Source organism: Varanus komodoensis, unplaced genomic scaffold, assembly GCF_004798865.1.
Source record: "Varanus komodoensis strain SLA01 unplaced genomic scaffold, ASM479886v1 scaffold122, whole genome shotgun sequence".
Taxonomy (NCBI): domain Eukaryota; kingdom Metazoa; phylum Chordata; class Lepidosauria; order Squamata; family Varanidae; genus Varanus; species Varanus komodoensis.
This window is the reverse complement of record NW_025335356.1, coordinates 43,005-56,257: the sequence shown is the minus strand read 5'-3', so window position 1 is coordinate 56,257 and position 13,253 is coordinate 43,005. Positions and strand designations below refer to the sequence as shown.

The following is a 13,253-nucleotide window of genomic DNA, read 5'->3' as shown; positions in this document are numbered from 1 at the left end:
CCAGATGTGCTACAGTGCCTGCTGTACCCCGGCCAGCATAGTTGTACTTCCACACATCTGGAGGACACCAGGATGGGGAAGTTCTTTTTGATCCATAGAGACATTGACTGGGTTCAGGCAACACAAAGCTTGAGTGTGGGTTATTTTTGAAAAGTGGGCGATCGTGTTGTATGCATCCAACTGCGCTAACAAGCCATGGATTGTTGGTCACGAACAACCTCTGGAGAGAACCCATGTTTTGTTGTTGGAATGTGAATTGCGGATTGCTCACCATGTTTATGGTCTTAGCTCAGTTCAGACAACATGGTAACTAGGGATGTGTGAGGAATTTGTTTTTGGGTGGAAATTTGGTGAATTCCTTAAGCTCAGCAACCCAGACGCCTGTCCACTGTATCACCGTTAGAATGAGTCCTACTTCTTGGCAAGCTGGCTGAGCATTTGTGCGGGCTCTTGCCAGGAATTGAGCCCAGGCAAATGCGGCACAAGCAGTCTTGCCTTTCCATGCATGTGACTTGCAGCCTTTGTTCATGCTGCCCATGCTGTGAAAGAAGTTTGTTTATTTATTTATTTATTTATTTATTTATTTATTTATTTATTAAAACATTTTTATGCTGCCCCATTCGCCGAAGCCTCGGGGCGGCTTACAAATAATTAAAATAACATTTTAAAATATATAAAATAAAATACAAATATATAATATAAAACATACACTATAAAACAAGCCGCCCTGGCCTAATAAAATTCAATAATATTAACATTTAAAATACTGCTTAAATAAAAAGGTCTTCGCCTGGCGCCGAAAAACAAATAACGAATAAGTTCTGTGAGTGTTTGCAGGCTTCCCTGGGGCTTGGCTCGTGCCTAAGAGCACTGATCATGGATGGACAGAAGAAGGCTGCATTCTGCAAAGGACTGTCATAGCCCTAATGATAAGTCATGTTTTAATGGTAATCACAGACACTCCACATTCAACCCATATTTTACTCCTGTGTATTGTGTTATCTGAATCCGGGCAATGATTGACTTATTTTGATTGCAAAAGAAATCCTGTATTCAATACTCCTTATCAGTTCTACTAGAGATTTGGTAATGTGTCCCTTTTATTTCCTGTGTACATTGTCAAGCATCCCCCCCATCTCATAGATTTACCGTAAGGTTACTGCATTCAGTAAGAGTAAAGTCACACCTGCCCACATCCCTGGGAACAAGTCCTATTGAACTCAGTGGAACCTACTAGGGTGACCCTGTAAGTGATTTAAAACATTTTGAGAGACGGAAAAGGTGGCCTCAGTTAACAAAGATTCAGCATATATCATTTTTAATGCCAGCGTTTATAAAATATGCTGATGTCAAATGCCTGCTTAAAAGAGGATTTGGCTCCGGTTTGGGAGAGTGCCTCTTCTAAGATGCACTCCTTATCTGCATTCTAATGTGCAACATGTGCGTGCACGTTGCAAGCACAAGGAAAATAGACCGTTCCCTCTTGCAGCTATTTTCCTCCTCGAAAAACTTCTCAGGCTAAGTAATCAACAAAACAACTACAGCTGTAATTCTGTACAAGTTTAGCCATGCTGTGCTGGGATGGTGGAAGTTGTAGGCCTTTTCCTTCTCTGAACTTGCATCCTAAGTCTCATCTAATGGATCACCTGAGATGACTTAGTAGAGCCCAGTCTAATCGTCGTCTGTTACATTGCAAAGCATCATGAAGGAATGCCTCTTGACCCATTCACTGCTTGCGTGGTGTCCTGAAAGTTTCATTTCCACTGCAAGCAGTGCCTAGAATGATTGCTTGGGCTCTTGGCCCAGCTCCAATGGGATGCTCTCAGATTAAATGAATTTAATTTCTGAGGGGAAGCCAAAATGTATGTGTTACTTATTTCTTTTCTCTCCTAGGGACTGTTTACTGTGCTGAGGAGCTGGAGATTATTCCTAGCAATGGGGATGTGTACCTGAATAAGAACACATATTTCCTATGCAAAGGTGAAAGCAAACGCTTACAGACTTAATATAAAAACAGGAGCCACATCAGTATTTTTACTCTTGCAAAATGAACAGAGTGCATGGAACAGTCCTGGTTTAATTTTCTACAACTCTAGCTAGGCAAAACCCAATTCCTGAAATCCTGGAGAGCCAGCCTTCTAGCTCAGCTGCTCTCCCAGTGTCTTGGATTAAACTTCCAGAATCTCCAAGCCAGCATGACCAATGGACGGGCACATGTTTTTGGGTTACAATGCCCATTACAGTCCCTGACCATTGGCCAGGCCAGTTAGGGCTGACGGGAGCTGGAATCCAATAACATCAGGCTGGCCAAAGGTTTCTACCCTTGGTTAACATAAGCATCACTTTGGCAAGACACAGAGTGGTGCCTTCGGATTCCACAGGTTCCCAGCAGGCTAGGCTGTGCACAAGGGAAAGAATGTGCTGATTACAGCCCCTATTTTTATGTGTGTCCAGACTGTCTCTTTCTCTGAAACATCCATCCATCCATTCATCCTGTTTTAGTAAAAGTAATTTGCCACGACCCATCTGTTTGTTTGTCAGATGAATATGCCTGTCTGTGTAGTTATTTCTCCCCCTCCCCGAACCCTCGCCAGCTGGGCAATCTGCCATGCAAACCATACTTTCTTCTACTTGGCAGTGAGAAGAGGTGGGGAAGCTACCTTGACCTGGACTGACCCAAGCGGGGAGGAAATTGAAGAAGATTCAGAGCTGTACCGACTAAAGCCAATTGATGAGCTGTCCAAGGGACTGGAGATTACGCTCTCTGACCCTGCCATGGACGGGACCTTCACATGCACAGCGCAGTTTGAATCTGGAAGGACCGCTACTGCCCAGATCAAAATCCGTGCCATCAGTAAGTGACATTCTTTTGGGCACCAGGCAACATGATGGAAATACCCAGAGTTATATAACCCAGTGTAGATTGGAGCTCCCCCATCTGGGAGACAATAGAAGGAAATGATAACAGACTTGCACATTGTATATATTGCATATAGTCTGTACTAGTTTAGCTCTTGTGGGCCATGACTCATTTGTTGTTGTTAGTCGCGAAGTTGTGTCCGACCCATCGCGACCCCATGGGCAACATTCCTCCAGGCCTTCCTGTCCTCCACCATCCCCCAAAGTCCACCTAAGCTCACACTAACTGCTTCAGTGACTCCATCCAGCCACCTCATTCTCTGCCATCCCCTTCTTCTTTTGCCATCTTTTGTTCCCAGCATCAGGGTTTTCTCCAGTGAGTTGTTCTTTCTCATTAGGTGGCCCAACTATTTGGGTCAAGTATCTTGAGTACCTGGCCTTCTAAAAAGTACTCTGGCTTGATTTCCTTTAAGATTGACTGGTTTGTTCTCTCTGCAGCCCATGATAGACTCTCTGGAGTCTTCTCCAGCACCACAATTCAAAGGCCTCAATCCTTCGGCACTCAGCCTTCCTTATGGTCCAGCTTTCATAGCCATACATTGCAACTGGGAAAACCATAGCCTTGACTATATGCACTTTTGTTGGCAGGGTGATGTCTCTGCTTTTTAGTATGCTGTCTAGATTTGCCATAGCTTTCCTTCCCAGGAGCAACCATCTTTTAATTTCTTGGCTGCAGTCCCCGTCTGTGGTGATCTTGGAGCCCAGGAAAATAAAATCTGTCACTACCTCCATTTCTTCCCCATCTATTTGCCAGGAAGTGAGAGGACTGGATGCCATGATCTTAGTTTTCTTAATGTTGAGTTTCAAGCCAACTTTTGCACTCTCCTCCTTCACCCGCATCAAGAGACTCTTTAGTTCCTCTCCACTTTCTGCCATTAGAGTGGTATCATCTGCATAGCTGAGGTTGTTGATATTTCTCCAGCAATCTTAATTCCAACTGGTGATTCATCTAGCCCCACCTTTCTCATGATGTGCTCTGCATATAAGTTAAATAGGCAGGGCGACAGTATGCAGCCTTGCCAAACTCCTTTCTCAATTTTGAACCATGACTCATAGCTTCCTGCAATTGTATGCTGGTGAAGGTGCTTGCAGTGGAAATATAGTTCAGCATCAGCACACTGAGGGACCCAGGTCCAGTCCCTGGCTTTTCTGGTTGGAAGGGTCAGGTATCAGGTGATGGAAAAACCTGGCAGGCTTCCCAGAGAGAGTGTACCAGTAGGTACCCCTGGGGCAGATGGAGACACAGTTTAGCCAGTATAAGGCATCTTCTAATAGGCTGAGCACTGTGTTTGCAATCCCTTTACCCTTCTCAGAATGTCACAGTGTCCAGGTCACCCTTTTCCAGCCTGGTGTCCTCCAGATGTTTTGGACTTCAACTCCCGTCAGTGTAGCCAGCAGTCAGGAATGCTAGAAATTGTCAAATGCAACTGGAGGCAGCACCAGGATGGAAAAGGCTGGACCAGAGCTTCCTGGAGAATGGAAATGACTGATAAACAAGAGCATAGGTGTGCCTTTTGGGACAACCTAGAGAACTCCACAATTACATACATGGGCCATTATAGTTCAATCTGCCATGTTATGCCAAATTTCTATTCCCATGGCTGAGCTTCAGAACACATGCACCCTTTGGAAAAAATGGAAATACACAAATCATTTAAGGGTACCAAGATTCCTACACAGTATTACTCCACGTGGATGTATGTTCTGCCATGTCCCACCTGCTGAATTGATCCATGTGACCAGTTAGATTATATATATATATCGCTTGCATCAAAGTTAAGATGATAATCCAATGATGCGAGTTACGCCAGTCTAAAAGCATGCCTGCACCATTGATTTGTAGCCATGTAACTGCCACGACTTCCACCAGGAACCCTAAGAATATTTGTTTGGTGGGGATGCAAAAGGATTCCTGTGGAGATCCCTTGCATTTCCAGAAAATACACTTCCCTGAGAGAGGGAACAACTCTATAAGTTTAGGCCATTTAAAAATTGTTGCTATTTTCCATGTTGGGAAGCACGATCCTATGTCCCCTAGACAGGGTCCGGAGGACCACAGGGGGTTTTGGAGTCTCAACTCTGACACTGGAAAAGAGTTCCAACACTGAACCTGAGAAGCTGTGCGCAAAGCAGTGTCTTCCTCATGCAGCCAGGGTGGAAAGAACCCCACGGGGCTGAAAAGCAATCTCAGGGAAGGGGCTTAAGGGGGCACTCCAGGGGCAGGGGAGGAAAGCTTCCCCATCTATGTATGACATATCCCGATGGCACTTCAGTCTCTCCTTCCGAAGCATGACAGTTAGACAGCCCAGTATTTCTCTTGTCTTGTCCTGTTTTGATCCCTGGTTGTGATATGCAGAGAAGCCCACATTTGTGACCAAACCGGACCCCGTGAAGGAAGTTAATGAAGGCACAAGGGTTGAGTTCAATTGTCTGACCACAGGAATCCCCCTGCCAGTAGTCAAATGGAAATTTGCAAACCAGGACATCCGCAGTACTGGAGATGGTAAGAGATTCTGTGTCACATTGCTCATAGAACAGGAGTGGAGAATCGTAGGCCTGGAAGCCCTGGGGTCTAATGGTCCTCTGAAGTTCCCCAGATGGCCATGTGCCCTTCCCTGGTTCAGCTCCCTTTCCCTGACCACCAGCTTTTTGGCAGTTTCCTCACACTTATCCCATCCCCCTCCCCTTCTGAAGGGTTGAAATGCCTTTCAAAGGCATAGTATGAGCTTCAAATAAAATAGGCCAGCATTTCGGGTTTTCTGGCTTTCCACCCAGCCCACCACTGGGATGCAACCCCTGAATTCTCCAGCCTGGTCCCTGGGCAGAAACCTTGTCTGTGTCACTGCTGTCAATGACTATCCCATGCTAACCACTTCCGATGGTGAGAGCCTCTCTGTTCCACTTGGCAGGACGGATCTCTGTGGGAAATGGGGTGTTGGTGATCCAGAAGACGCAGCCCTCCGATGCTGGTGTCTACACCTGTGAGGCAAGCATTGAAGAGCGCAATGAAGTGGCTTCCACAAATGTTACACTCAATATTAAATGTAAGAGCTGCTTTTGTGCTTCTTGGCACAGAGCCACAATTTGGACAGGGCTTTCTCAATAGCTGGTGGGGCTCCCTTCCGAATGCTGCCTGCCAAGATCTTATCTCAGGCTTACAAGGGGGTCCTGAAAACGTATTTGTTTACTTTGGACTACAGTTGAGCTAGACTTCGACTGAGGCTGTTGTTTAAATGGCTCTGGCTGAGTTTAAGTGAGTTTTGATTTGCTGCTTCTTCTGGCTGTCATCTTTATTTTGTGTTGTGATTTTGAAATGTAAAGGGGAATGTATCATCCTGAACAGGGAATAAGGCAGCACCAGAGCATGTATATAGGACTGATAGAGGAAGGCACAAATGAGTGGCAACAATTGCCTGGTCTCCCAATTGTTTTCCAGTGACAAGTGTTTGCTGCTAACCTGGTTTCTTTTCCCAGTCCGTCCCAGGATAGTGTTCCCTGCTGGAGAATCATTGGTCACCCAAATTGGGGCTCCCACCCAGTGCAACTTCACCATCCTAGCCTATCCCCCTCCTTCTGTCTCCGTGGTTTGGAAGGGGAAAGATTTTAAAGGGGATGACATCAAGCAGGTGGCCCAAGATGGAGTCAAATACACCTTCTCCTTTCAGGTGAGATCGCGGCACTTGCAGAGACTTGGTGAGACCGGGAGCGAGGGCTAGTCCTTGAGATTGGAAGGATATTTATTCTCGGGCTGTATATGGGGAGATGAGAAGGGAAGGAAGGCCATTCTGCCAGCCCTGCCGAAAGACTATTTAATCGCTTGTTCCTTTCCTATCCTGTTTTCCTTCTGTGTTGTCTCATTTTCAAGTTGGAAGCCTGTGGGTGAAGGATGTCTTGGTTTTACTGATTGCATGTAAGATGCTCCAGGAAACTGTTTGGCTGAGGAGTGTGATAAAACTACTTTTAAAAAATAATAAATGCAATGTGCTCAGGTGTGCATGTGCATGCACACACACGCACTGTACAAACCTCTTCCATATTAATGCCATACTAATTCCTACTTCACTGTGGGCTCGTCTGTGCTAGTGCTGAGTTTAAACATGGAAGATGGCAGTGTTGACCCCTGCTCAGTTCAAAGGGTCAATTCATTAACTCTGCCTGGCCCACTTTGCAAGGCTGGGAGGGTCTGATGCATTGAATCCCACACTAAACCCTTGGACCAGAGGAGAAAAAAAAAATCTTTAAGTTGCTTAATGTCTTATAAGTGGGATCATCCTTGAATTTAATCTGAGTTTTCTTTGCTGAAAATCATTACTTCACAACCTTCCAGCATGGCATTGATTCATCTCCCTCCCCTTCTCAGCACTTCTTTAACTTGAAAGCAGAACTTTGTATTCCTGGCTTTTGCTTGGGTATGACAATCCTGTTTAAGTTATTGCTTCTTTCCTCTTCTAAATGTGTGTCTATAATCATAAATTGCCCCATGCAAATGCTGTGCTGTGCAGTGCCTTCTCTCACCCTCCTTATTGTTGGTGAAGCCGAAGTGGCCGTGAACGTCCCGTCTGCTAGCAGCAGACTCCTTCTCTGAGGGGCAATGATTAGGCAGCCCAATAGCACTGGTGGGGTACAGAAGAGGAGGCACCCGCAGGGTTCATGTGCTGTCACGTGCTGTTGGTCACAGGCACTCTGGCCCTGTGAATGGAGGCCCTCTAAAATTTTTGTGCATGAACAGCCCCACAGAGCTCAATGTGCGTGGCATGCCAACTAACTGCTGTGGGATGGGATGAGGGGAGGGGAGGGAGGAGAATGAGTTGGGATCCCTGAAAGGGGGACTGTTCCTGCTGCAATATTCTAATATGTATTTCAGGGAAGCTTGTCTGCCCTCGAAGATTCCATCACTAATGAGAGCCAGTGCAGTGCAGAGGCCATGCAGCTCACAGGGTGGCTCCGGGCAACTCGCTGGCTCTCAGCCTCTCCTCCTTTTTGCAGGACCATGCATGCCGCCCTGTCCAGGGGAAAAATATCGGAATATAAATGAATGGTGCAGAGCACCATTTGCAGATGGCTGCTCCTGGCACACTCCTGAAAGAGCACCTGCCTTTTCTGCCTCTGGTTCTTCTTCCCCACGGCCGTATTCATGTCTCTGGGATCCAGAGATGGCAGGGACTCTCATGAAAAATAATTCCTGGTTCATCACTTGGCCTGGCGATAGGCTGCCCCACTCCCCCTCCTCTATACACACCCTTCCGTGGTCAACACACGGCTTCTTGGTTTTGTGGGGAAACCCAAGATTTGTTTTGTTTTGGTCTGTTGTTTTGTTTTTGACAGTCATTTAGAGAGAGGAAGTTTGCAACCCTTTCCCCCTCCCAGCTCAGCAGACACACCATCCTTCCTGCCCCTGTCACGCACTGGAAACTCATTATCCCCTTTGCTGCTTTACTTGGAATAGTCCTCAGTGCAATGCCATCCATTTGGTTATGTTTGAACTCTAATTCCTGAACAAGGACTCGTTGTTTGTAAGCAATTCTCCCTAGCCGGCTTTTTCTGAGCTGGCAAGCTCCACAGAATGGAATCTAATTACTAAACATTTTCCTCCAGCATCCATCTAATTCACATCTGCCTGCCAGGGCTACTAGCTACGAGGCATCAAAACCCATCGGTGGCCATGTAAGCGGTCACTGAGTCGGCATGCCCAAGGCTGCCTCGAAAGCTTGGATGGGCTGCTCTTCACTCCGCACAGAGCAAGGCCATTCTCAGTCTCGTCCATTCTACTGGGCAGGGAAACCAACTTAAAATGTTCTGTTCTAGTTCACACCAGAGTCAGCAGAAGATATTTCCGGACTCCACATAAAAGCTGTCAATGATGCGGGCAGCGAAGACAAGACGCTTGCTCTTCAAGAAGGTGAACTGCACACCTCCAGGCTTCAGTGGTTGGGTTGGGGTCAGGAGGTCCACATCACAGGTCTAAACGGATTTTAGCCATCGTTTTCTCCCTGTAAGGAGCCCAGGCAGCTGTGATTCTCTGAGGTGGGATGGGGATGGCTGCTTAAGAATCTCTAGAGAGTTCTGCATGGGCCCCAAACCTCCCTATAATTCTTGGGATTCTTGGATTATTAAGCTGGCAGTGTAGATTGGGGTGGGCATGGGCCATGCTGGCTAGAGAGGATGGGAACTGTAGGCCAAACCGTCCAAAGAACCACAAGTGGCTTGCCCCTGGTGTAAACATACCTTCACTGTTAGTGAGTCATCTACTTTACTTAGGGCTGTGCTGAAGTTTCTCAGACTTCTTTTGGGGCAGGGAAGGCACTGCTTATAGGATTTCATTTTTAAAAGGCCCATCCTGAAAAAAGGGTCATTTGGATCCATATTGACCAAATATTCTCCACCATGTTGTGTGTGTGTGATGGGAGTAATTTTCCCCTCCCCACCAATGTCCTGGAGCAATGCTATTCCAGGACCTTGTAGGGTATACAAAACGGTGGCCAGGCTGTCAACCCATAGGCCCTGCTGTTGCTTGCAAAGGCAAAAATGGATGGATGGATGACACCTCGGAAGACAGACTCAGGCTCCAGGACAGATGCTGATGTGAGCTCTGTACCCCAGAAAATATCAGATAGTCTCCATACCCACACCCAAATATTTTCTACATAGTATGAAATGAAGTGAATTCAGTGAAGATGGACCAGGAAGAAGAAGCTTCCACCTGCAGGGCAGAGGTAGGGAAGAGGCCATAGGCTTTCCAGGTTCCTCCTCACTGGCTTTTGTGAACAGCTGTTGCTCTCCTCTTCCAGAGACTCCAGACAAGGGCTTGGGAATTGGCAGCATCTTGGCCATTGTGCTGCTGATCCTCTTGCTGGTCCTGATGGTGGTAGATGTGACGTGCTACTACAAGTGCCGGCGTGGCTTGCTGATGTGCTGCAGAGCCAGCCTGCTGGGCAAAAGCGCATGTGGGGCAGGCGTTGAGAGCCCTGGGTGAGTGAAGTGCGGCTGATGCAGGGCATGGGAACCAAAGATGGGTGTGGCAGCGATAGGAATCGCAGCTCATCTTTGTCCTCAGATGGTCTCCCAACACCAGTCTCTTGTCTCCTGATCATGTCCCATACATATGATTCCGCATCTGGTTGGTTCCACTCAAACCTGACTGTGGGTGGTAGCTTCCGCCAGTTTTCCTCTCTGTTATAGTTAGTTCAGGTAAAATCTAAAGCAGGACAATGGCAGTTTAATCCTAAATCTGGGGTAATTAATTCTTGGTAGCCAGAGGTGCGTAGCAGTTGCTTGCAGGTGAGCAAGGGAAGGCCTAGTGACAGAGAATTCTGATTAATCTGCAGAACACAGGGGTGAAATGCAAAACCTCAGGCTACTAACCTCTAACTTTGTTTTTCTTTTTTTTGCACACTACATTCTTTTTGGCAGCCGTTTTTCAAGGCTGTTTTAAATGCACATATATTTAAATTAAGTACCATAATCAGGCAGATAATATAGGATTTCCTTGTAGGGATGATTCAACATGCAATGTTTGAGCTTTTTGAAGTTCTCTGAATTCTTCCTCAAAGCTCAGTTTGTCTTATTTGCATTACCAAATATGAGTGTGTATTTTTATCCATTTGGGAAAGAAGGACCATTTTTAAAAAGTGTCCACCCACCACACGCTCTTTCCCTTCCCCAGTAGATTAAAAAATGAAAATGTGGTTGGATGTGTGCAACATGCAAATTTATACCATTGCATATTTTCAGAAGGGCACGCCTGTGCAAATGCACACTTCTCCATGGGAATGCAGGTTCAGGAAATTATGAAAATGCCCTAGAAATTGTGCTACCTGCAGCTGGACTTGCAAATGGAATAGAAATTGAATCCTCACATCAATTTATTCCCTGCTTCTGAGGATTAAAACTGGTGCCTATCCAGTTGGTGATTAATTTCAGCTCATGGTGCGAGATAATATACAACATGAGCCATATTGCCCAACATTTTTATTTGTACGTAAAAGCATCCACTGGGAAGTGAACAGAAGTTTGGCTTTTGACTGGCACACCAGCTGCAAAGAAGGGAGATCTGTACCTTTTTCAGCACTGAAAACAATAACTACATAGGTGAAAAATGGGGAGAACAAGCTCAGTTCCCTTCCTTCCTGAATGCTAATGCTCCAATCCAAACTGGAGTGCCCAGCAGTTGCTTCTATACGATGAAAACACACGGATTGCTTCTGGCCCATGTCATTCAACTTTCTGAAGTCTGTGCTAAATATGATTTAAGATTGGTTCCTACCAATGCTTTTAGGGTGACAGGCATGGGCTCCATTTTGAGTGGCAATTGTTTCCCCCACAACTCCTGCCACCAGAGGAAACTCCTGAAAACTCTGTCCTGCTCAGCTATGCTTTATTTCTGGCTTCTCTCCACAGAAAACCACTTTCCAAGGCAGGGAAAAGCACAGTGGTGAATGTCTCCGGTATTGAGGCCTGATTAGTCTTCAGCAATGGACTCATGAAGTGTTGGGCTTGCAGCAAAGCTTGGACTAGTTATGCTGGAAAAAGAAAGCCAAGACTACTCCTCCCTTCCCAGGGGCTTAGAGCACCCTTGCGGTCCTTCCTTGTCCCTATCCTGCTGGAAAAAGTAGTAGGTAGACTCACGGCGTGCTGTTCCCTGCTGCAGTGCTGCAGAACTGGAATCAGGCCACGTTGCTCCTTCCACCAGGCTCTCCATTGACCAGCTGTGCCAAGGGGCAAGGTCCTGCCCTCCCTCGGTCCATCTTGCTTCCCCTGTGCTGAGACATGCCTGGGGTTCCGTGTGCCTCTTGGCAGAAGAAAGGGACTTAGAAACATAGAAACAGAGCGAGTCAGAAGGCACCTCCCGGGCCATCTAGTCTGACCCCCTGCTCCAGCCGGTTCCGCTCATGACATGCCTACCGCGTGCATGTCCAGCCTATCCTTGAACACCCTCACTGATGGGGCCTCAATGACCTCCCGTGGAAGCCCATTCCATTCCCTTGGGGTCCTAACTGTCAGGAAGCGCTTCCTGACATCCAAACTGAAACTTGGCTCCCTGAGCTTGGCTCCGTTGGAGCGCGTCCTGCCCTCCTCTGCACGGGTGGGGGGACAGGTCTCCACCCACCTCCGTGTGGCACCCCCTCATGTACCTTGGCCAGCTCAGGGAAGGAAGGCTGACAGCTGATCTCTGAGGCTTTGTGTGGTTTGCCTTTTTTCCATGGGGAGTCTGAACTGCACAAACCCACTGAGTTGCTGATGATCTGAAGTGACAGTGGGGGTTCCTCCAAGAGCTCAAGTTAGGAGGGGAGTTAGGAGCTCAAGTTAGGAGGGGAGTTAGGAGGGGAGGCTCCACCCGCCAAAGCTCCTTAAGCCCACAGGGTAGGGGCACCACATCCCTGCTCTGAAATTCTGGTACTGGGTTTCCCCTCATCTTTGAGCAGCACCGGACTCCTTCAAGTCTCATGTCACACGTCCGCTCCGCTCCGACACTGGTTCTTCTTTAAGCATAGCCTGGCGGTTTATCTGCACTTTGCTGCTGTGCTACGTGTCGCTCTGGTATAGCCTATGACATTCCAAGGTTCCATTCAGCAGCACTAAGGAGCCGTGGCCCTCGCTTCCCTAGCTCGCCTTTCACCCATCCTTTCGTTCCCATGCTGGGCTTCATATGAAGGAGCCTCATGAATCTTACTGCAGCCAGATGGTGGATGACTCAGAAAACTGGAAAGAACGTAGTTGTGGATTTGATTTAATAATAAACATCAAGATGGGATGAGCAGGGATTTGGTGAAGTGGTTGACTGTAATTAACTCTGGAGTGTAGACGCATGCAATGCATCATTTCTTCCATTTAGGACTGTCATCACATTCACTCTGAAAATAAATCTAGAATAGAAGTGACATCTTTGTGAACATGGAATCATGTGCTGAATCTGAAGAAGACAATATGCTCACTGCTTCTGCAGGTTGCACTTAGTTCTGTTTGCAGCAACCTTACAACTTTTTTTAACAGGATCAAGGCCTTGGATCTGCACGTTAATCACTGTTCCACTGTAGCATGGGTTGTGTAGTTAGACCTTGAAAGCTTCTGTACATACGCATATGTACATATTCATAAGCATTTCAGAATCACATTACGTAAGTGAGGTTTGTACTCTAGAAAACTCATGGTACGGCATAACGATGAGTGAAGCATATAATTATAGGTCTACAAATTCCATAATTCAGCACAAGTGTGGTCAAAGTATGTATGAATAGAAAAAAAGAAACCATGGCCTGAAAAATAATAATAGGTAATGTGAAAATACCTGTGGGACCAGTCATGATTTTACATCCAAGAAACAGCAAAGAAAGGAA

The 13,253-nt window shown here is 46.7% G+C and overlaps 1 protein-coding gene and 1 long non-coding RNA gene across 2 annotated transcripts; both read left to right on the top strand.

Annotated features, from left to right (window-relative positions):
- The first annotated feature begins 2,547 nt into the window (after positions 1 to 2,547).
- On the top strand, positions 2,548 to 11,766 carry LOC123019390 (hemicentin-2-like). The gene is made up of 7 exons (XM_044422218.1): positions 2,548 to 2,854; positions 5,276 to 5,422; positions 5,829 to 5,963; positions 6,394 to 6,584; positions 8,725 to 8,818; positions 9,708 to 9,888; positions 11,317 to 11,766. Exons 1-7 carry the CDS (start codon positions 2,548 to 2,550, stop codon positions 11,375 to 11,377), a joined length of 1,116 nt encoding a protein of 371 aa, XP_044278153.1. The 3' UTR covers positions 11,378 to 11,766.
- A 275-nt stretch (positions 11,767 to 12,041) lies between these two features.
- LOC123019414 lies at positions 12,042 to 12,809 on the top strand. The gene is made up of 2 exons (XR_006413925.1): positions 12,042 to 12,208; positions 12,247 to 12,809. It is a non-coding gene; the product is annotated as an uncharacterized LOC123019414 (long non-coding RNA).
- The last annotated feature ends 444 nt before the right edge of the window (positions 12,810 to 13,253 follow it).

Bases quoted from the DNA above. Each gene is read 5' to 3' on its own strand.
- LOC123019390 (XM_044422218.1), top strand. From the start codon at position 2,548: ATGCCTGTCTGTGTAGTTATTTCTCCCCCTCCCCGAACCCTCGCCAGC. The intron at 2,855-5,275 runs GTAAGTGACATT...TGTGATATGCAG, and splicing joins GATCAAAATCCGTGCCATCA to AGAAGCCCACATTTGTGACC. The intron at 6,585-8,724 runs GTGAGATCGCGG...GTTCTGTTCTAG, and splicing joins AATACACCTTCTCCTTTCAG to TTCACACCAGAGTCAGCAGA.